The sequence below is a fragment of the Odocoileus virginianus genome, chromosome 14 (assembly GCF_023699985.2).
Source record: "Odocoileus virginianus isolate 20LAN1187 ecotype Illinois chromosome 14, Ovbor_1.2, whole genome shotgun sequence".
Taxonomy (NCBI): Eukaryota; Metazoa; Chordata; class Mammalia; order Artiodactyla; family Cervidae; genus Odocoileus; species Odocoileus virginianus.
In genome coordinates this window covers 660,582-681,253 of record NC_069687.1, presented here as the reverse complement: position 1 = coordinate 681,253, position 20,672 = coordinate 660,582, and the positions used below count along the sequence as shown (strand labels likewise).

Below are 20,672 nucleotides of genomic sequence, written 5' to 3'. Positions count from 1 at the left end.
CCCCAGAACCCAAGAGCCCCTCCCGGACATGGTGGAGGGGTATTAGAGTGCCGGGGGATTAGGATTAGTGATCATCAGCTGGCCTCGTGGTGGGACGTGATCCAGACCCGCCTCATGGGTGGGCTAGTGTGAGCCTGGGGTCCCTACACATGGAGGACATAGGCTGAGGCAGACGGCTGTGTTGGTGCTTCTCTGAAAGGGGGGGCCCTGAGTCACCAAGGGCAGCATGGGGTGAAATGCAGGCCCGCCCACCCCACGCGGCTTAGGGCTCACTCCGGGGCAAGCTTGCGCTGACCCAGCTTTAATACCCACTCCCCTTAGGCGGGCAGCAGTGACCAGCCCTGTTTACGGGGTCCGAGGGCCCCAGCGCCATGCTGGCCTCCTGCGGGGCCATGTCTGCGGGCCTCCTTCAGCACCATGGACAGCGCTTGCCTGCCTGGGGCTGGGCGCAGAGGGATGTTCTCCCAGCGCGAGGCAGAGGACAGGCAGGGTCTCCGGAAGCTCAGCTGTGTGTCCAGGGCCCCTCAGGACCGTCCCTGGCTGGTGTGGGAGGGCCAGAGCGCAGGGGGGCGGGTGGAGGCGAGCGGGCCCTGGAAAGGGCAGGTCTTGTCTGAGGCTGCTGGGAGCAGGGCTTGGTGCAGGGAGGGACCCACGCGCGGGGAGGAGGCTGGCCTTCCTCCCCTGGAGAGAATGGAGACCTGCATGACGATCGGCCTTCCCTTCTCTCCTTGACTTGAAAATCTCGGAAGAATAAAGGGCAGGGCTTCTGGGCTAACTAAGCCTGCGAAGAGCCAGCCTCGCGGATAGCATGTCGATGCTCCAGCTCCCCCGCTTTCACGAGGGTGGCCCGTGCTTCTGGGACGATTCTCTCTGCACCAGGTGCCCCAGTGTCCGCATCATGCACACCCAGGACAGACCCTCCCCGGGGCCAGGGCTCGGGTACGCAGCGATGCTTCCGTGGGGCCGGGCCTCCATCCCGGCCCTGCATCTGTCCCTGCAGTGGCCCTGCCTCAGGCTGTCCATCCGGTATGGGGCGCGGGTGGGCCTTCCCCCACACCCCTCCCGCTACCACCGGCCGGGCCGTCGGGACCCCCGCCGTTCTGCCCGTGGACACGGTACACGGCCTCCCCGAGGGCCCCACGCAGGAGCGCTGGCCACAGGGCCCAGGAGGTGGGCAGCGGACTTGGCCCGTTAGGAGAGGAGCAGGGACTGTGATGTGGGAGCTGGGCAGTGCCGTAAGCGGGTCCGGCGGGCGCAACAGTGTCGGGAACGACGACCACGGGCTGTCGGGGCCGAGCACACGTGTATTGGTACCGACCCGGCTGCGGCACAGGCAGGCCTCCCCGCCACCCCGGCCCCGTGCTCAGCAGGCCCTGCTGCCCCGCGGCTTCGGGCCTCCGTCCTGCGGCGGGTTCCGCGTCTTCTCTCTGCACCGGGCAAGCAGCTGGCCCAGCGCCACCACCGGGACCCACAGGGTGGGCAGGAAGGACAGGAGCACACAGGCGGCCAGCACCCAGCTGGGGTAGGGCTTCCCCTGCCGCGAGGGGAACTGCTCCTGCAGGACACGTGGCCTGACTGAGGGGGGGCGTCTGGGAAGCAGGCAGGTTGCCCCACATGTGTTCCCTGCATGGAGGAGGCTGGCCCTCAGCCACAGGGGCCGTAAGCGTGGGGGGCAGCCTCAGCCCGTCTCCTCTGTCGGAGCCCCCAGGGTGGGTGGTGGGAAAGGCATGTGGACAGGGCCACTCCCTGGCAGTGGGCTTCTGGGCAACTGAAGTTTTGGGTACTTGGCCGGCCAAGCCACCCATGGGGTTAGGCTCCGGGGGACAGGCCGGGGACCTGGGGTGTCGTGTTCTGGAGAGAGCTGCCCTGGACCATCGAGGGCCACACGGTCCTGGGGCTGCCTGGGGCTGACCGCTGGGTCCAGTCAGACTGTGTGCCCCCTCCGTGGCCGGAGCACCACCCGCCCGAGCTCAGGCCCCGCGCTGAGCCCCCAGAAGATGGCGCCATTCCTCCTACGCCCGCCTGGCCGTGTGGGGCGGCTGCTCTCTGGGGAGACTTTAGAGCCGGCTGCGTGCACACCCTGGAGGAGGGGCAGCTCTGAGCTGGCAGATGGGACAGGCTGGCGGAGCTCATGGGCTCAGCTCACAGCCTGGGGCCGAGAGCTGGCTCCAGAGTCCAGGCCACGCCCTGCGCTCTGGGTGGCTCAGTGGCGGAGTCCCACCCGAGACCGGCGGGGTGTCTGCGGAGCCGGCCCCACGGCACGTGGGGAGTGTGGCCTGAAGCCACATCCCCGGGAGAGGGGCTGCAGGGACCCGCGGGGTCACCAGAGCGTGGAACCTGTTCCTCTCCTGACACTGACCAAGGCCCTCGCCCAAGGTCAGCCCCAAGGTCAGAGGAGCGCTCTGGAGAGAGCTGCCCTGGACCGTCTGGGGGCCGCATGGTCCTGGGGCTGCCTGAGGCTGACCCCGGGGCACCGATGTCCACTGTGACTGTCCTCTGGGTGTGGCAGGCACTGGGGGTGTCAGGCTGGGGCCTGGGGCCCTGGGCCGTCCCCCCACCCAAAGGACTTACGTATTGGGGGTTCCAGGCCTTGTAGCCCGGCAGCGAGCTGGCCAGGAGGGCAACGTAGGCCACGAAGATGGTCAGCAGCAGCAGGGGGCTCACCACCTTCCAGGTCACCCGCCAGTAGAAGCCAGGCCGCCTCCCGGTCATCCAGGCTATGTCATCACAGAGCCTGCCGCAGAGACGCTGAGCTCAGGCCGGCAGCCTCCGTCCCGTCGCCAGGCTGTGGCCCATGGGACTGTCCTGCCTCCACTCTGACCTCGGTCCCCATCTTCCCGAGTGGCCCCTGGACGAGGCGGCGGCCTTGGGTTCTGGTGAGGACTCGCCCTGCCCCCAGGTCATGGCCTGAGGGGGTGGGCCCAGCCCAGGGAGTGGCAGGACCTGTGGTCTGGCCCTGGTCAGGGGGCTCCAGCTTGGTGAGCGCAGGGAAGCCCCCACCAGCTGTGGGGGACACGACGCCTGACTTGGGTCCCAGAACGGGGACAGAGGCCCAGGACACACAGCAGCCGCCGCGCACACAGGAGGGAGTTTCTGCTGCTCAGGACCCCTCCCCAGGGCCGCCTGCCTGTCCACGGCCCCCCAGCTCTCCTCCTCAGGGCGCCTGAGGGGCCCCTTCTGAGACCTCGTGGCCTGCCGAGTCCAGGGGCGCCCTGTCCCCCACACACTGCTGGATCTGCCTCTTACTCCCAGCGCTCGAGGTGGCCGTGTCCCCCTGGGGACTAGCCCGCTGTCCCTCTGCCCACAGAGCAGCATGGAGGCCAGCGTTCAGGGCCTCCCAGGAGCTCTTAGAACACAAGGTCAGGGGTCACAACCTCTAGGGTCCCCATCTGGGCAGGGTGACAGATGTGAGTGCAAGTGTGTGTGTGTGCATGTGTGAGTGACAGGTGTGACAGATGTGAGAGCAGCTAAGAGAGACAGGTGTGGGTACAAGTGTGAGTGCAGGTGTGAGTATGGTTGTGCCTCGGTCCTGGGCCAGGTGAGGGTGCTAGAATGTCGCTGGGCCTCCTCGCAGGCCTCCAGGAGAGGTTGACTCTTGGCGCTGTGGGCAGGCCGTCCTGCCCTGGGGTCTACCTGTCCTGGGACACCAGGAGCTCCCACGCGTGGCTGGAGACCGCTCTTTAGTCACGGGCCTCCGCACAGCCAGGCGGTGGTGCCAAGCGGTGCCTGAGGACAGTTCCGCTGGGGTGTGTCACCACTCAGGTGGCCTGTGTCACCCACCGCTGCCCAAGGCCCACGCGGGGACCGGGAGACGCCAGGAGCAGAGGGCCAGGCCGGGTGGCTGACTTACCGCTTCATCCCATAAACGTAAACGACCCCAACCACCTCGAAGAACGCCAGGAGGATCAGGTTCAGGGCCACGGCGTACTGGTCGAAGATCTCCAGCCAGTAGCTCCCCGACCGCAGCGTGAAGCAGGAGGACGTGAGGAAGCAGAGCAGGCAGACCAGGCCTGCACACGACCCGTCAGGCGTTTCCAGTGGCCCCCGTGTGCCCGGCACCCCCGCTAGAGGACACCCTCGGGGGCCGTGCAGACGCAGTGCCCCGCCCGCCCTCCCTGGCCCTCGGGGTCGGCCTGAACTGCGGGGACCCTCGGGGGCCGTGCAGACGCAGTGCCCCGCCCGCCCTCCCTGGCCCTCCGGGTCGGCCTGAGCTGCGGGGACCAGCTCTCGAGCCCCCGTGGGGCAGGCGCGTCTGATGCCCGCTGAGGGGGCCTGGCTGTGTGCTCACCTGTCAGGGCCTCCTTGGGGACCCTCCTGGGCATAACCCCCAGGTCCAGGAGTGGTGTGGTCATGCTTTCCATGTTCCCGAACATGGACGAGAGGCCCAGGCTGTAGAGCATCCCGAAGAAGAGCACGGCCCAGGCGGGTGCGGCCGGCATGTGGAGCACGGCCTCCGCGAAGACGATGAAGGCCAGGCCCGGGCCCGAGGCACTCTGCAACACGCACACGTGGGCCAGCATGCCCCCGGGACACACGTGTGTACCAGCATGCCCCCGGGACACACGCACGTGTCAGCATGCCCCCCGGAACACACATGTGTACCAGCATGCCCCCGGGACACACACGTGTCAGCACGCCCCCCCCAGGACACACATGTGTACCAGCATGCCCCCGGGACACACACATGTGTCAGCACGCACCCCCCCCAGGACACACGTGTGTACCAGCATGCCCCCAGGACACACGTGTGTACCAGCATGCCCCCGAGACACACACGTGTCAGCATGCCCCCCAGAACACACGTGTGTACCAGCATGCCCCCGGGACACACACGTGTCAGCACGCCCCCCCCGGGACACACGTGTGTACCAGCATGCCCCCGGGACACACACGTGTCAGCACGCCCCCCCCGGGACACACGTGTGTACCAGCATGCCCCCAGGACACACGTGTGTACCAGCATGCCCCCGAGACACACACGTGTCAGCATGCCCCCGGAGGAGACACACACGTGTCAGCATGCCCCCCAGGACACACGCATGTGTCAGCACGCCCCCCGGGGACACACCTGTGTACCAGCATGCCCCTGGGACACACACACGTGTCAGCACGCCCCCCCTGGGACACACGTGTGTACCAGCATGCCCCCGGGACACATACATGTGTCAGCACACACCCCCCGCGACACACGTGTGTACCAGCATGCCCCCGGGACACACACATGTCAGCACGCCCCCCCGGGACACATGTGTGTACCAGCATGCCCCCAGGACACACACATGTGTCAGCACGCCCCCCCAGGACACACATGTGTACCAGCATGCTCCCAGGACACACACATGTGTCAGCACACCCCCCCAGGACACACGTGTGTACCAGCATGCCCCAGGACACACACGTGTGTCAGCACACCCCCCCCGGGACACACATGTGTACCAGCATGCCCCCAGGACAAACACATGTGTCAGCATGCCCCCCCCCGGACACACGTGTGTACCAGCATGCCCCCGAGACACACACGTGTCAGCACGCCCCCCCTGGGACACACGTGTGTACCAGCATGCCCCCAGGACACATACGTGTCAGCACACACCCCCTGCGACACACGTGTGTACCAGCATGCCCCCGGGACACACACATGTGTCAGCACGCCCCCCCAGGACACACGTGTGTACCAGCATGTCCCAGGACACACACATGTGTCAGCATGCCCCCGGGACACATGCATGTGTCAGCACGCCCCCAGGACACATACATGTGTCAGCACGCCCTCCGGGACACATGTGTGTACCAGCATGCCCCCGGAATACACATGTGTCAGCACGCCCCCGGGGACACATGCATGTGTCAGCACGCCCCCTGGGGGGACACATGTGTGTCAGCATGCCCCCCCAACACACGCATGTGCCAGCATGCCCCGGGACACGTGTGTGTCCGCACGCCCGCCTACTGGGACACACACGTGTGCCAGCACCCTAACCCAGCCAGGACATGTGTGTGCCAATACACACCCCTCGCTGGGACACACGTGTGTAACAGCATGCCGCCCGGGACACACGTGTGTGCCAACATGCCCCTCCTTGGGACACGTGTGCCAACATGCCCCGCCACCGGGACACACGTGTGCACTAGCACCCCAGCCCAGCCAGGACACATGTGTGTGCCAACACACTGCCCTGCCAGGGCACACGTGTGCTCCAGCACCCCCCACACACACATAGGGTCAGATGTGTGCACCAGCACGCCCCCTGCCAGGACACACACGTGTGCCAGCACAGGCCACGCCAGGATGCACACCCACCCACACGCTCCCTGCGGGAAGGCCAGGGCGCCCTCCTGGGTGAGGGTGAGGTGGCCCCGCCCCATCTGGGCCGTGTTACCACAAACTGTGGGTGCACCTCCGTGGGAGGGGCCCTGTCCCCTAAATCACCCGCGCTGGGGCACACGCCCCCGGCCCGGGGCTCAGGAGCCCATCCAACAGCTGCCCGCAGGGCGCTGCCCGCCCCTGGCCACTGTCCCTGCCCCACGTCGGCCAGCTGAGGCCTGGCTGCCCTCTCTGGGTTCTGGGCAGCCCCAAGGCCCACTCTCCCTGCCCGGACCCTGCCTGCAGAGCAGGGCCTGTCAGAGGCGCTGCGTTTGGGCCACGGGGCTCACCCCGGCCCCGGATCAACGCCTGCAGCCACCCGCGGCCCCGCCACAGCCCCTGCGTACCTTGTCCAGGAAGTCCTCCAGGCGGCAGGCCTCCAGGGGGAGCCCGGCCACCCGCGCCGGCTGCGAGACGTTCAGACGCGCCAGGGCCGCCGCGTAGTCGTCCCTGGAGATGCTCTGCTCGGGCAGGTCGAAGGCGTTGATGAGGCGGAGGATGTTTCTGCGGGGGCGGGGAGGCGGGTGAGCAGACCCTGGAGGGGCGGGCTCTGGGGGGGCGCCTGGGGCCCCTGCACACGTTGGGGACACAGGCCTCCCCGGAGCTGGGGCGCGAATGGGCCACGCCGCCTCCTGCCCCTGGCCTGCGGCTCTGACCACCCAGCAGGTTGGTCTCGAGCGCCTCACACCACGTCCGTCTCAGGGCTCGCGGCTCAGACACCGTGGGGGCGTTCTGTGTTGGCCAATCCTGCTTGTCACCTCACCCTGCAGAGCCCCAAAGCCTTTTGCAGAGGTGTCTGGGGTGGCTGACGCGCCCATTCCTGCCAGGCCCCTGGGACGCCCTGCCCCCAGACCATGGACGAGTCTCTCAGAGGCTGCCCGGGGCCGTGGCCTTCTCAGTGTGTGTGCGTTCCGTCTGGGATTTTGCGGTGTTGGGGCTGTTTAGTGACCCCGATGCAGTGAGAAGGCGGTGACGCCGCCCGAGGTGCGGCCGTGGGGGAGCCCGGTGCTAGCTGGTCTGCAGTTTTGTTCGCTGGGCATCTGGGGAGAGTGGCGGGAAGAGCTGGCCTGCAGGGCGCTCACTGCTCCCTGGGCACGGCCACTGTGGCCTCTCGGGGTCCTTGAGCCGCACATGCGCTCCCTGTGACGGGTGTGGGCCGCTTCCCTCCCTCCCCCGCGTGGCCGGGGGGTCATGGCAGGCACCCCCCTGTGGCCTGCCGACACTGCCGACGAGGCCATCGTCCACGAGCTGCCCTGGATGTCCAGCCGCACGCGGAGGGCGGGCTTGTGCCCCTCTGGTGGGTCTTGCCCGGGAACCCGCGTCGGGAGGCCGCTGGGCCATCAGTCCCACGCAGTCACTTCCCCTGTGGGGCCGTCCTCACTGAGCCAGCTCCTGGACTGTGGTGAGAAATGACCGCAGCCTGGGCGACCGGAAGCCACAGGACGTGTGACCTCCTAGGTCTGGAGCAGGGAGTCCAAGACGAGGCGTGGGCAGGGCTGCTGTCCCCCCAGAGGGCCGAGGGGAGGGGCCCCGGGTGTGCCTGCGCTTGTGGCCACCTCCCTGCAACCCCCGCGTCCTCCTCCGTGTCTGCGTGCGCCCCCCTCTCCCGTCAGGACACCGGCCGTCGGATGCGGGCCCACAACATCCACAGCTCCCTCATTGGAACCGGTCTTCTCGGCCGAGACCCGACCTCCAGCTCAGGTCCTGCCCCCCGTTCCAGGCAGACCCCCCCACCCTGACTCCTCAGCGCCCGAGGGCCCCACTCACCGGTCCAGGCACTGCCCATGGTCGCTGGCCGCCTTGAACCCCAAGACAGAGAAGACGGCGATGGAAGCGTAGAGGGACGTCATGCTGTTCACCAGCGCCACGCTCACCGCGTCCCTCCTGCAGTTGTTTCTGTGCAGACGTGCGCAGCCTTAGGGCCCCGGGGCAGGACCCCTGGGGCAGGGCTCGGCCCGATCTCAGAGCCCTCCCCACGACCCCCGCCCGGGACCCCTGCCCAAGGCTGCTGCTGGCGCCAACACTCAGGGCCCGTCCCCCCTGGGGCCCTGGGGCGGGAGCGAGCCGGGGGCCCCGGGTGTGGGAGCGAGCCGGGGGCCCCGGGTGTGGGAGCGAGCCAGGGGCCCCGGGGGCGGGAGCGAGCCCGGGGCCGTGGGGCGGGAGCGAGCCGGGGGCCCTGGGTGTGGGAGCGAGCCCGGGGCCGTGGGGCGGGAGCGAGCCGGGGGCCCCGGGGGCGGGAGCGAGCCGGGGGGGCCCCGGGGGCGGGAGCGAGCCGGGGGCCCCGGGGGCGGGAGCGAGCCGGGGGGCCCCGGGGGCGGGAGCGAGCCGGGGGCCCCGGGGGCGGGAGCGAGCCCGGGGCCGTGGGGCGGGAGCGAGCCGGGGGCCCTGGGTGTGGGAGCGAGCCGGGGGCCCCGGGGCGGGAGCGAGCCCGGGGGCCCTGGGGCGGGAGCGAGCCGGGGGCCCTGGGTGTGGGAGCGAGCCGGGGGCCCTGGGTGTGGGAGCGAGCCCGGGGCCGTGGGGCGGGAGCGAGCCGGGGGCCCTGGGGCGGGAGCGAGCCGGGGGCCCTGGGTGCGGGAGCGAGCCGGGGGCCCTGGGTGTGGGAGCGAGCCGGGGGCCCTGGGTGTGGGTGCGAGCCGGGGGCCCTGGGGCGGGAGCGAGCCGGGGGCCCCGGGGGCGGGAGCGAGCCGGGGGCCCCGGGGGCGGGAGCGAGCCGGGGGCCCTGGGTGTGGGTGCGAGCCGGGGGCCCTGGGTGTGGGAGCGAGCCGGGGGCCCTGGGTGTGGGAGCGAGCCGGGGGCCCTGGGTGTGGGAGCGAGCCGGGGGCCCTGGGTGTGGGTGCGAGCCGGGGGCCCCGGGGGCGGGAGCGAGCCGGGGGCCCCGGGGGCGGGAGCGAGCCGGGGGCCCTGGGTGTGGGTGCGAGCCGGGGGCCCTGGGTGTGGGTGCGAGCCGGGGGCCCTGGGGCGGGAGCGAGCCGGGGGCCCTGGGGCGGGAGCGAGCCGGGGGCCCCGGGGGCGGGAGCGAGCCGGGGGCCCTGGGTGTGGGTGCGAGCCGGGGGCCCTGGGTGTGGGAGCGAGCCGGGGGCCCTGGGTGTGGGAGCGAGCCGGGGGCCCTGGGTGTGGGTGCGAGCCGGGGGCCCTGGGGCGGGAGCGAGCCGGGGGCCCTGGGGCGGGAGCGAGCCGGGGGCCCTGGGTGCGGGAGCGAGCCGGGGGCCCTGGGTGTGGGAGCGAGCCGGGGGCCCTGGGTGTGGGTGCGAGCCGGGGGCCCTGGGGCGGGAGCGAGCCGGGGGCCCTGGGGCGGGAGCGAGCCGGGGGCCCTGGGTGTGGGAGCGAGCCGGGGGCCCTGGGTGTGGGTGCGAGCCGGGGGCCCTGGGGGCGGGAGCGAGCCGGGGGCCCTGGGGCGGGAGCGAGCCGGGGGCCCCGGGGGCGGGAGCGAGCCCGGGGCCGTGGGGCGGGAGCGAGCCGGGGGCCCTGGGTGTGGGTGCGAGCCGGGGGCCGTGGGGCGGGAGCGAGCCGGGGGCCCTGGGGCGGGAGCGAGCCGGGGCCCTGGGTGTGGGTGCGAGCCGGGGGCCGTGGGGCGGGAGCGAGCCGGGGGCCCTGGGGCGGGAGCGAGCCGGGGCCCTGGGTGGGGGTGCGTGGCCCCCAGATGAGGCACGGACGTGCAACAGCCAAGGCGGAGCACAGCAGGAGCGGCCGCTGGAGGCCCCGGGCCCCGCCCCCCTCCTGCCCCCACGGACCCGCGCGGAGCCTGCTTTCACTGCATCATCGCTCACGCCGTGTGTTTTATGACCCACGGTCGTGCTCGGGCGTCATAAGGAGGCAGACACCCAGGTCTATTTTAAGTGTCCGGGCGGCTGACACAGGCTGTGTTTCTGCTTTTATGGCCGTGTGTGTCACACGGGCAGCCCCCGGTTATGGCCTTGTTCCTGGCTTTGATGACCCCAGTTCCCTTCCGGCAGCTGCTCCAGAACTTGCGGCAAGCTGCTTCAGAGGGCCACAGCCTCCCGGCCCTCGGGGTGACTCAGTGACTGCCGGAACCCCGAGCACTTGGGCTCATCAGCGGCTCACACCGGTTGACCCCTCGTTCCAGGAAGGATGTCACGGCAAGCTGCTCAGTGTGGCCTCAGCAGCGCGGCCCCCGGCCCCAGCCCCAGCCTACCTGGGTTGGTTGTAGCTGGCGAAAGCGATATGTCCTCCAAAGGCCAGGGACAGGGAGAAGAATATCTGGGTGGCCGCGTCCAGCCACACCCGGGGGTTCTGCAGGACCCGCATCTGGAGGGGGATGGGGACCCATGGTCCGCAGACAGGCCCCCAGGCCTGGTACCTCCTGGTCCAGACAATGCCCAGCGTCCCCAGGACACTCCCACGAGCCGTGTGCCCACTCAGGCCCCAAGACAGCTTGGGACCACGCGTGAGGAGCGCATGGGATGACACGGCCAGTTCGGGCTCCCTGCTTTTGATGCAGAAAGACCCCCAGGCCCCATCCACAGGAGGACGGCCCTCTCAGGGCTGGGAGTCAGATCCAAGGGGCGGCTCAGCTCCCTGCAGGCTGTGGGTTGGGCGGGGCCCCCTGCACACAGGGCCTGGTGTTCCCACTGCAGGACCCACAGACTCATCCACGTGCCCACCAGGGGGCCCGGCCTGGGAGACGGGGGGGGGGGGGGGGGGGGGGGGTGGGGCGGGGGGGGGGGCGCTGAGCCATGCGGCCCCTGGGGCTCCAGGCACCATGGAATGGCCCCGTGGCTTCTTTCTTGGTGGGCTCATGTTCCTGGACAAGCCCCTCAGAAATGTGGGGCCTGGGACCCTGGCAGGGCATCGAGGTCCCCAGCAGACCTCTCCCCCGCATCCCCGTTTCACGCGGCCCCCGCCTCCCAGACCGCACTCTCCTCTGCCCCCTGCCCTCCAAATGTGGCCCCTGAGACACCGAGCCACCACTCCTTGTGGCCATCTCTCTGCTCCCGTGGCTGAGGGTGGCAGGGGCCAGGCTCGGGGGCCCAGCTTATTTGTTGCCTGGGCCTGGCCGCAGTGGGGAGCTTGGGTGTGGGGCCCACTTACGTCAGGGGTAAAGAGGTAGGTCAGTCCTTCCATCGCCCCGGGCAGCGTGAGCCCTCTGATCAGGAAGACGGTGAGGACCAGGTAAGGGAACAGGGCCGTGAAATAAATTGCCTGGAAAAGGCCGGTGGTTAGCCTTATCTGCATCCTCTCCGGGATGCAGGGAGACGGCGGGGCGAGGGGGAGGCCTCGGGCCGCTGCCGGGTCATGGGGTCTGATTGGAGAAGGCGGGCTGTGGGCTCCGGTCACGCCCGGGGCTTGGGCCGCCCTGACGCTCGCGTGCAGGTTCTGCCGAGGTGGGCGGTGGCCCCCCTCTGGCCCACAGGCCCCTCCTCCTCCTGCCCTGAGGCCCCAGCGGGCCTCTTCATGGGGTCCATGGGCCGCACACCTGCCCACACACTCTCCCCCAGCAGGGCCAGTCCCCAGTTCTTTCAGGGCTGGGGAGGGGTCTACACACACGGCATCTGAGAAAACAAATCGGCAAACGGGCACCCTTCCCCTCCTGAGCCCTAGACCCCAAACGCAGACACGGGGGGCCGCCCGGGGCATCTTCAGGGACGTTTGTGTAGGGCTCTTCGGGTTTCTGGCTGGCTGGTTGGGTCTGAAATTCCAATCCCCTCAAGGTTGGAGGCCCTCACCTGAGAGCAGTTATCATCCTCACACGTTAACCGAGATAAAGTGCAGGCGCTCACACACACGCAGACCCACAAACCGCCACAACGGCGTCGGGAGGCCCCGCAGAAACGCGGGAGTGTGGTCACAGGCGCTGAAGGACAAACACAGATACTGGGCTTCTCCAAGCCCGGGAGGAGGAGAGGCGGGAAGGGCTGTGCCGGGTGGTTTGAAAGGCAAACTCAGGAGGTACAGAGTCAGGCTCCCCTGGCCCTTTCTGCGTGGAAACAGCTGACTCTAGACATTGTTTATCTTTGCCTCGGTCTGTTTAAAAGATAATGCGGTGTTTAAAACAAAAGTGCTGAGAATGCGGGCGTTCCCCGTGTTAGGATTCACCTCTCCCTCTGCTGGGGCCTGAGTTCAGTCCCTGATCGGGACCTAAGATCGCACAAGCTGAGTGGTGTGGCAAAAAAAAAAAAAAAAAAAGTGCTGAGACTGTGCTTGCTGTTTATGACACTGTAGTAAAAGGTATGACGGCGGCGTTGGTCACTGAGGGGAGAAGGGCGCTGCCGAGGGCTTCCTCTTCGGGCTGGTGCAGCGTTGCTAGGAGACAACGTGTGCTGCAGCCCCAGATCCAAACACCCAGCAAAGGACAGAGTAGCATCAAAATACAACAGAAAAAGTGAAGCGGGAACAAAGAGCAGAAAATAAATACAAGGCGACAGGGTTCCCCCAGCCAAATCAATAGCACATTCAGTGTAAATGCTCTAACAACCCCATGAAAAAAGACGGGGATTGTCAGACTGGATAAAAAGCAAGACCCAACTGCATGCTGTCTACAAGCATCACACTTGAAGCACAAAGACCCAAACAGATGAAAAGAAAAGCAGCTGCGGAAAAAAACACATTAATTCAGTCAAAGAAGCCAGAATGGCTGTTCCAACATCACAGTGGACTCCAGAGCAGGCTGTTGCCAAGCGGAGGAGGTTCACCTCATGGTTGACAGGAGCCCAGCTTTCCAGGGACACGGACAGAACCACTGAACCCCAGAGGCTGAAGAGAAGGAAGTGGGGAGGGGTCCTTGGGGGCTGGGGGGTGGGGGGTGGGGGCGCCGGCGCTCACCTTGCCGGTGGTCTCGATGCCCCTGATGACGCACAGGTACACGACGGCCCAGGAGGCCGCCAGGCAGAGCAGCAGCCGCCACTGGACCGGGCCGCTGTCGCTGATGTCGGCCGAGACGTTCAGGGTCCGCCGGTACCAGAAGTAGCTCACGGGGCTGCTGCCCTGGCACTCCTGCACGAGCCCTGGGGCCGGGGGGGCCCGCACGGGTGGGCCGCGGGCCGCGGGGACCCGGCAGGACCCCGCCACCCTGGGAGCGGGCCCGGGGCTGGCCGCCGGGGGCCTCTGAGGCTGCCCGACTTGTCTGGCAGGTGCCAAGCACGAGCTGGCACAGGGGGCCCTCGGGGACAGAGGCCCACCCGGTGTCACGAGCACACTTGAAAACCGTGAGTACGCCCCACACCTGAGGTCCCTGCAGAGGGCACACGCCCTGGGCTGGCGGGGGGCCCCCTGAAGACCTAATTCAGGGGGATGAGCGGCCGGCCCGCACGCTTGTCGTTGCCAGGTGTGTGAACGTCTGCGGGGGCCTGGGTGTTACTTGGTGAGGGCATGGGGCGCCCGGGGCCCGGGGTCCCACTGCAAATGGGCAACCGCGGGGCAGCAGGACCCAGCTCCAGGGAACCGGCCGCGCTGGGCGTCTCGCCCGCCCGCAGTACCTGTGCGGTTGAGGTCGGGCGGGCAGGCGCTCCAGGGCAGCGGGTGCTGGAAGGAGTTGAGGAGGTACCAGAGCACCCAGGTCAGGACCATGTTGTAATACAGGCTGGCCAGGAAGGACACGGTGAAGCAGCCCAGCCCTGCGGGCCCGGCACGGTCAGCGCCTCCCTCGGCTGCCCTACGGCCCCCTCGCGCACAGCCCAGGTCTGCCCTGCGTCGGCCCCGAGGGCCCTGCTGCCCGCCTGCTGGCCGGCACCCGGCTGCATCGCCCGCGGGCCACCCTCATTCTCCGGCCGGGCGGCGCCCTCCTGGCTGGGCCGCAGTGGTCCTCCCCCAGCCTCGGCCTGCTTCCAGCTGGGCCTTCGGACAGCCCAAAGCCACCAGGTGTGGCACAGTCCCGCATGGCGACGCGGGGACCCTCTGCAGCAGAACCCACTTCACGGGCACGTGGGGAACCAGCTCTGCCCTCTGTGCAGTCTCCCCAGGTGCCGTGAGGTCCTGGGTCCCATGCACTCAGGGCCCCGCGTGCACAGACTGGGCAACGTGGGTCAGTCTCTGCTGACCACCTCTGGGGTGGACCCCTGCCTCCACCATCACGCCTGATTCCTCCGTCAGGGACCTGTGTGCCCGGGACCCCTGCACCTTCCCGACTGGGCTCCTCCAGGTTCTGAGCCACCAGGCGTGCACTGGCGTGACGAGTGAACACCCAGCAAACACGCATGGCATGTGTAGACGCAGCCCCCGCTACCGAGCAGCTGCAGTGGGGGTCATGGGGGCACCTACCCACGCCGCCCAGGGAGGGCGAAATGGCCGTCCACACCCTGATGCTGCCCCTGCGCAGGCGCTGGCCGATGGCGAGCTCGATGTGGAACAGCGGGATGCCCTCGAAGGCCAGGGCGATGACATAGGGGATGAGGAAGGCGCCTGCAGACACGTGGCTGTCAGTGGGCTGTGCGCACGGCCCGGCCTCGGTGAGTGTGACATGGGTGCTGGCAGTGGTGAGCAGAAGCTCTCATGGCCGCCGAGGGAGACCGCCCGACGTTGGGGGTTTGCTTGTGTTAAAGCCATGGCTCCCCACCCTCGTGGCCATGTGTCCCCCACCCTCTGGGGCTGTGTGGGGTTCCCATTGACACGTGGGCTGAGCTGCTTTCTCACTGGGACCCTGACACCTCTGGTTCCCGGGCTCCTGGGATGGGGAGCTGGTCTGCTTACAGTGGGGCCTTGCAGGACAGGGTCACCAGAGGTCCCCCAAGCTGCACCCTGGGTTGGGGTTAGAAACCCCTCCCAACCCTTCACCCTTGCCCGGACGCTGGGAGTGGACACAGCAGGGTGGGCCTGGGTGGTGAGCGCCTCGGATGGAGCTGCCTCTTGGGAAGAACCCGAGGGCAGGCAGGCAGGCAGACACAGCGGCTCCCTTCTGCACCTCAAGCCCGCATGGACAGAGTGGGTCCTGGCAGGTGGCGGGGGGCCTAGTGTCCCTGAGCCCACAGGCCTGCTGGGGAGACGCGGGTCCCCACGGCACGCTCCCACACTGTCAGGAGGAGGACTGAGTCCCCAGAAGCGGAATTGGCCCTGTGTGCGCCGTTGGCGTCTCAGCCGCACATCCTCTGTCCAGACCCAGGAAACCCGCCTGCTCTGGGCCTGCGCGTGTGGCTGCTTCAGCGCTGCCTGGCTGACCACGGCTGCTGCCCGCACTCACCCGGGCCCAGTTGACCCCAGGGTCAACACAACAGCACAGACCATCAGGCCCCGACCAACGGCATGGCTGCAGGGGGCACGGCTCTCCCCGCTGTCCACGGGAAGCGTGGGTTCGGCCTACGAGAGCCACTCCCACGAGCCAAGGCCCCGGGCTGGCTTCTTCTGTCACCGACTGAAGTGTGGACGAGAGAGCCCTGCACAGAGCCAGTGGCCGTGGAGCCCGTGGCCCACGTCGGCCCGGCAGGCCCCCGGGGCCAGCATGTGGGCAGACGGCGCGTCTCAGTATCTCCCAGGTAGCAGCAAAAAGGCGAAGTGCATCAAAGGAGGAAGTTAAGTTCTGGAGGTACTCAGCCCAGGTGGAGGCCCCAGGGGCCCCAGGACAGCCTCCCAGGGGCAGGAGGGCCCCGCAGCGGGGGCCGTGGGCAGAGGTCACCAGGGACCCAGGGTCCAGCTCACAGATGGAGGCGCCCTCCCGAGCCACGCTTGAGCCCCAGGATGCACACCTTGCTCCGTGGTGAAGGCAGGCATGGGACGGCCACACACCCAGGGCCTGAGTCTCACACATTTGAGCCTCCATCCGGGAAGGGTGCAGCCTCCAGGCTGACTGACCCTTGGCCCCCTTCTCCCATCTCTGCCCAGCCTGAGGGGGAGGCCCCAGCTGGACGAGGTCAGATGGAGGCCTCAGGGGCTGGCTGAGGGCAGTGTGAGAGGGTCTGGCCCAAGGAGAGGTCAGAGGAGTGGGGGAGGGACGGGGGCCTGGCCTGTGGCTGAGTCTCCAGGCTCCAGGGAGAGAACAGGAGGCATTTCTGTGACCCAGTGCCGAGCAGCATCCATCTGTGCATCAGTCACATTTCAGCCCCATCACGGCCGCCACACGGACAGGGACCCAGACCACAGACCTGGCCGGGGTGCTGAGGGCCGGGCTCGGGGGTCTCTGCGTCCGAGGGGCGCCCGGCCCATCACGCTGACTCCGGGAGGAGCCGGTGGGGGTGGCACAGGGCAGGAGTGTTTCTGCCGGACTGGAAGGCAGGAGAGCTGGTCCACCCGGGCGTGGAGCCCGTGCTGGGGTCCCGAATCCGGGACACCGCACTGAACTGAGAGGAGTGTCTGGTCCTGTCCTGGCTGGGCCTCCAAGCTCCCTCGGCGTATCGGGGGGTCAGGCGAGGGGCGCAGCGTGTTGACGCCCTTCAACCTCACCCAGTTGACCCCGCAGGCTGGGAGCTGGAGGGGCAGGGCGACCCCGTGCCTGGGACTCCCAGCCCCACCCTCCCCCAGCAGCAGACTGAGTCACCATCCTGCGGCCCAGGGTCCCGTCAAGGGTGCCTGCCTGGCGGAGGAACAGGAGGGGCCCTGCCCTCCCGCCCTGCCTCTGCATCGCTCCCAGACGGCGTTCCTGGGTCGCACCCTTCATGAAAAACCTGTAGACCTGAGTGTTTTCCCGAGTCAGTCCAGTGAGCCTTTCCAGCAAATCGCTGAGTCTTAAGAGGGGCTGTGGGACCCCTTGAATTTGTAGCCAAATCGGAAGAAACCACGGTGACCTGGGGACCTGCTACTCCAGATTGGCATCTGAGGTGGGGGGGCGCGTCTTGTGGGGCTGCCCTTAGCCTCTGCGGGCAGAGTGGGGTTAAGTCCTGGGGCACCCAGTCGGCGTCCACAGAGAGCCAGAGGCCCGGTCACTGTGGGGAAAGCCTCGCACATTCGGTGCTCCGGCCCTGAGAGCTGAAGGGCCAGTGCAGAGCCGGTGACAAGGAGCCCACAGTCATCAGACGGCCGGCCGCCACCCACCTGCCGCGGGTCTGGGCAGAGCCTGGGGGGTGCTGGGTGCGGCACACAGCCCCTCGGTCTAGTAAGAAAAGATGCCTCTGGTTGAACAGTGGCAAGGGCCTGTGGGCTGCTGAGAAACACTCCTGTGATCTTGAGGAAAGAGCCACGGGAGGATGGAGGGAGAGGGGCCCACGTGGTGGGGGGACCTGCTTCCCAGCCCCACGGAGACTGCAGGGGCCAGGCCAGACACCCCGCCGGACACCAGGCCGGATGCCAGGCCGGGCACCCCGCCGGACACCAGGCCGGATGCCAGGCCGGACACCCCGCCGGACACCAGGCTGGCATGCCGCGGCTGGACACCCCGCCGGACACCAGGCTGGCATGCCGCGGCTGCAGTCTATGTGGAAAGGTGGCAACAGCTTAGAGGAAGAGCCGAGAGGACTCTCTCTGCTGGACGCCACGGCTCTGCACCAAACCACACCAGTGTCCACAGACCTCCAGGGCAGCGCAGGAATCGGGGCCTCTGCAGCTCCCTGGGGGGACCCCCAGCCACAGCACGGGTCGGAGCCCTGCGGTCAGTGGCCAGAGTCAGCACCCGGCACAGTGCTTCCGCCCCCTGTGCTCGTCGCGGAGTGGAGTGTATGTGACGCCCCCGACGGCCCTGCGTCACGTCTGCTCAGCTGTGCGATGACGCTGCCTCCCTTCACGACGTGGAGGCGCAGTCCTGACGTCAGGGGGTTGCTGGGTGAACCAGCAGATGCCCTGTCTGCCTGTCCCCTCCCCCTCATCTTGGGGGCGCCAGAGGTGGTCAAAGCAGACAGAGAGGGGCCTCTCGCCACATGAGAAGCTTGTTTTGTGGCGTTTGCTCGACAGCTTCCAGCCCGGGAAAGCTGGATCCTGGATCCTACAGGCGTGTCTCAGAGCCCCAGGCACGGCGGGTGATGCCCGTGGCCTCGCTGACTGGATGGAGGGAGAGGCGGCCACTCCGGCTGCTGTGGGCAGCGGGTCAGGCTGTGGGCAGTGCTGTGCTTGCAGATGGCAGAGCCCCATGCGTGGAGGCTTGCCGAGGCCCTGACATGACATGACGGGCATTGAGGGCTCTGGGCGCCCTGCTTCAGGTCCACGCTGGCGTTCCGGAGAGCTCTGTGCTTTCCACGCTGCGGTCACAGAGGTGCGGCCGGGAGACCCGGGCCCAGGCGCCCGCCCCTCCCTGGACCGTGGAGGCTCTGACGCCAGGGCAGCCATCACAGAGGACTGTCTGCCACTCATCTGCATGTTCAGACCTCCCCACGCGCCCAGGTCCTACCGTCAGGAAAGAGGCCTCAAGGACGAGTGTCTGCATGACCAGAGGACTGTCTGCCACTCATCTGCATGTTCAGACCTCCCCACGTGGCCCAGGTCCTACCGTCAGGAAAGAGGCCTCAAGGACGAGTGTCTGCATGACCAGAGGACTGTCTGCCACTCATCTGCATGTTCAGACCTCCCCACGCGCCCCAGGTCCTACCGTCAGGAAAGAGGCCTCAAGGACGAGTGTCTGCATGACCAGAGGACTGTCTGCCACTCATCTGCGTTGACCTCCCCACGCGCCCCAGGTCTTATCGTCAGGAAAAAGAAACCTCAAGGACGCAGTGTCTGCATGACCAGGAACTTGGTGGGCGGTGCTCACGCAGGCTCCGCCCTCCATGTTGACCCCCTGCCCACCCGTCTTGGGCGGAGAACCGGCGTTCTCTGCCCATGAAGGGGAAGGACCCCTTGCCAACACGCTGACCGGAACATGGGCTGAATCCTCACCACCTCAGCCTCCCCGTCTCTGAGGCGGGAGGCCACAGCCACTGTCCCGCAGGGGACACTCAACCCGTGCCTGCCTCGGCCGGGAGTTTTGCGAACACGGGTGCGCGGGCCTCGGGGGCGCCTCAGGTCAGACCCCACAGAGGGTGACTCTGCCCAGGAAGCCCCCTGCCCTGAGCCCGGGGACACAGCGAGCCACACCCCACGTCCGTCCCCCGAGGGGAGCCCCTCTGCGCCTCTTGTCCCCAGCACCAGGCGTGACACCGACAGCCGCAGGCCATTGAGCAAGGCGCCCCGCCCAGTGACTCCGGCTGCAGCCGCGGGCATCGTGCTGGAGCCTGGGCGCCCATCAGCTCCCTGTGTGGCCACGGCCCCCCAGCTGCCCTCTGGGGCCTGGCCAGTGAGGACACAGCGCCGGCGAGGGGGACCGGGCACCCTGACCCCCCACGGAGCCTGGGCTGGCGGCCTACTGAGCAGCACCGCAAACCTGATGCCAGCTGGGCCCTGGGGGACAGATCCCCGGGGTGGGAGTCCCCCACACCCTGGAGGCCATGGTGGGGGCTTATCTGGGGGGCTCACCTCCCCCGTACATCTGGCACAGATACGGGAACCGCCAGAGGTTGCCCAGGCCCACGGCGAAGCCCACGCAGCTCAGCAGGTACTGGAGCTTGTTGTCCCAGGCTGGCCGCGCCTCCCCGCCACCCTCCGTGGGTGGAGTGGGCCCCGGGGCGCCTGCCATGCCTGCCATAGCCCGGAGCCTCTGCCACGGTGGGAAGCCACCAGCCTTCTGCCCCGCGGGCGTGCTTTTTCACGATTTAAAGGAAAACCAGTGGACCCGGTTAATTGGTAACAGCCCCTCCAACCACACGCCTGTCCTGACCCTGAGCCCTCCCCGGCTCGTTCCCGCCCGACGTCTGTGGCCACCACCACTGACGCGAGAACCTCAGGGGTTCCAAGGCTGGGGCCCATTTATCTGTTCCATAAACGTTGTTCACTCTTAATAAACTTTCCGGAATAACAGTCGGCACACGTGTGGCTGAGAGGAGTGGTTCCGAGTGCCCATGTGCCCCCACTTGACACCCTGCAGGCAGCTACCAGCATGGAGGCTGACGCGGTGGACACGGCCATCCCCGGAGGGGCCCCCGTCCCTCGTGTGGCCGCACCCCTGACGGCCTGCTTCTGCTGTCCCTCCCATGGAGGGACGTCGTGGAAACAGTGTGAGCTGGGCTGTGGGCCTCGGCCTCTGGAGACCCGCCTGGCAGGCGGCTGTATAGCCCGTGGGGCTCTGTGTCCACCACGCACTGACCGGGGTGGCCATGAGGAAGAACTGCAATAAACATCTGCAACGGGATTGCGCGTGGACGTGGGCGAAGGCCCGAGTAGGACTGCCAGGCCAGGCGCCAGGTCTACTTTTAAGCCACAGTTATTTTCCAAAGATGTCCAGACCTCTCAGATGGTCTGAATGTGACCTTTCCATCTGGCTCCTGGTGCTCCCCTTCCATCTGACTCACGGTGCTCCCCTTCCATCTGACTCACAGTGCTCCCCTTCCAGCTGGCTCCCGCTGCTCCTCTGCAGAGAATGTCCAGATGAGTTCCAGAAGACCACCCCTCCCTTAGCATCCGCTAG

General features: G+C 68.0%; 1 protein-coding gene across 1 annotated transcript; it reads right to left on the bottom strand.

The window, feature by feature from the left end:
* Positions 1–1,295: 1,295 nt before the first annotated feature.
* On the bottom strand, positions 1,296–19,793 carry SLC6A18 (solute carrier family 6 member 18). Its single transcript, XM_070476381.1, has 12 exons — positions 19,625–19,793; positions 14,579–14,719; positions 13,798–13,935; positions 13,145–13,326; positions 11,414–11,524; positions 10,518–10,630; positions 8,132–8,260; positions 6,712–6,868; positions 4,289–4,493; positions 3,851–4,010; positions 2,572–2,734; positions 1,296–1,555 (listed from the first exon to the last, which is right to left on the bottom strand). Exons 1-12 carry the CDS (start codon positions 19,791–19,793, stop codon positions 1,364–1,366), a joined length of 1,860 nt encoding a protein of 619 aa, XP_070332482.1. The 3' UTR covers positions 1,296–1,363.
* Positions 19,794–20,672: the final 879 nt, after the last annotated feature.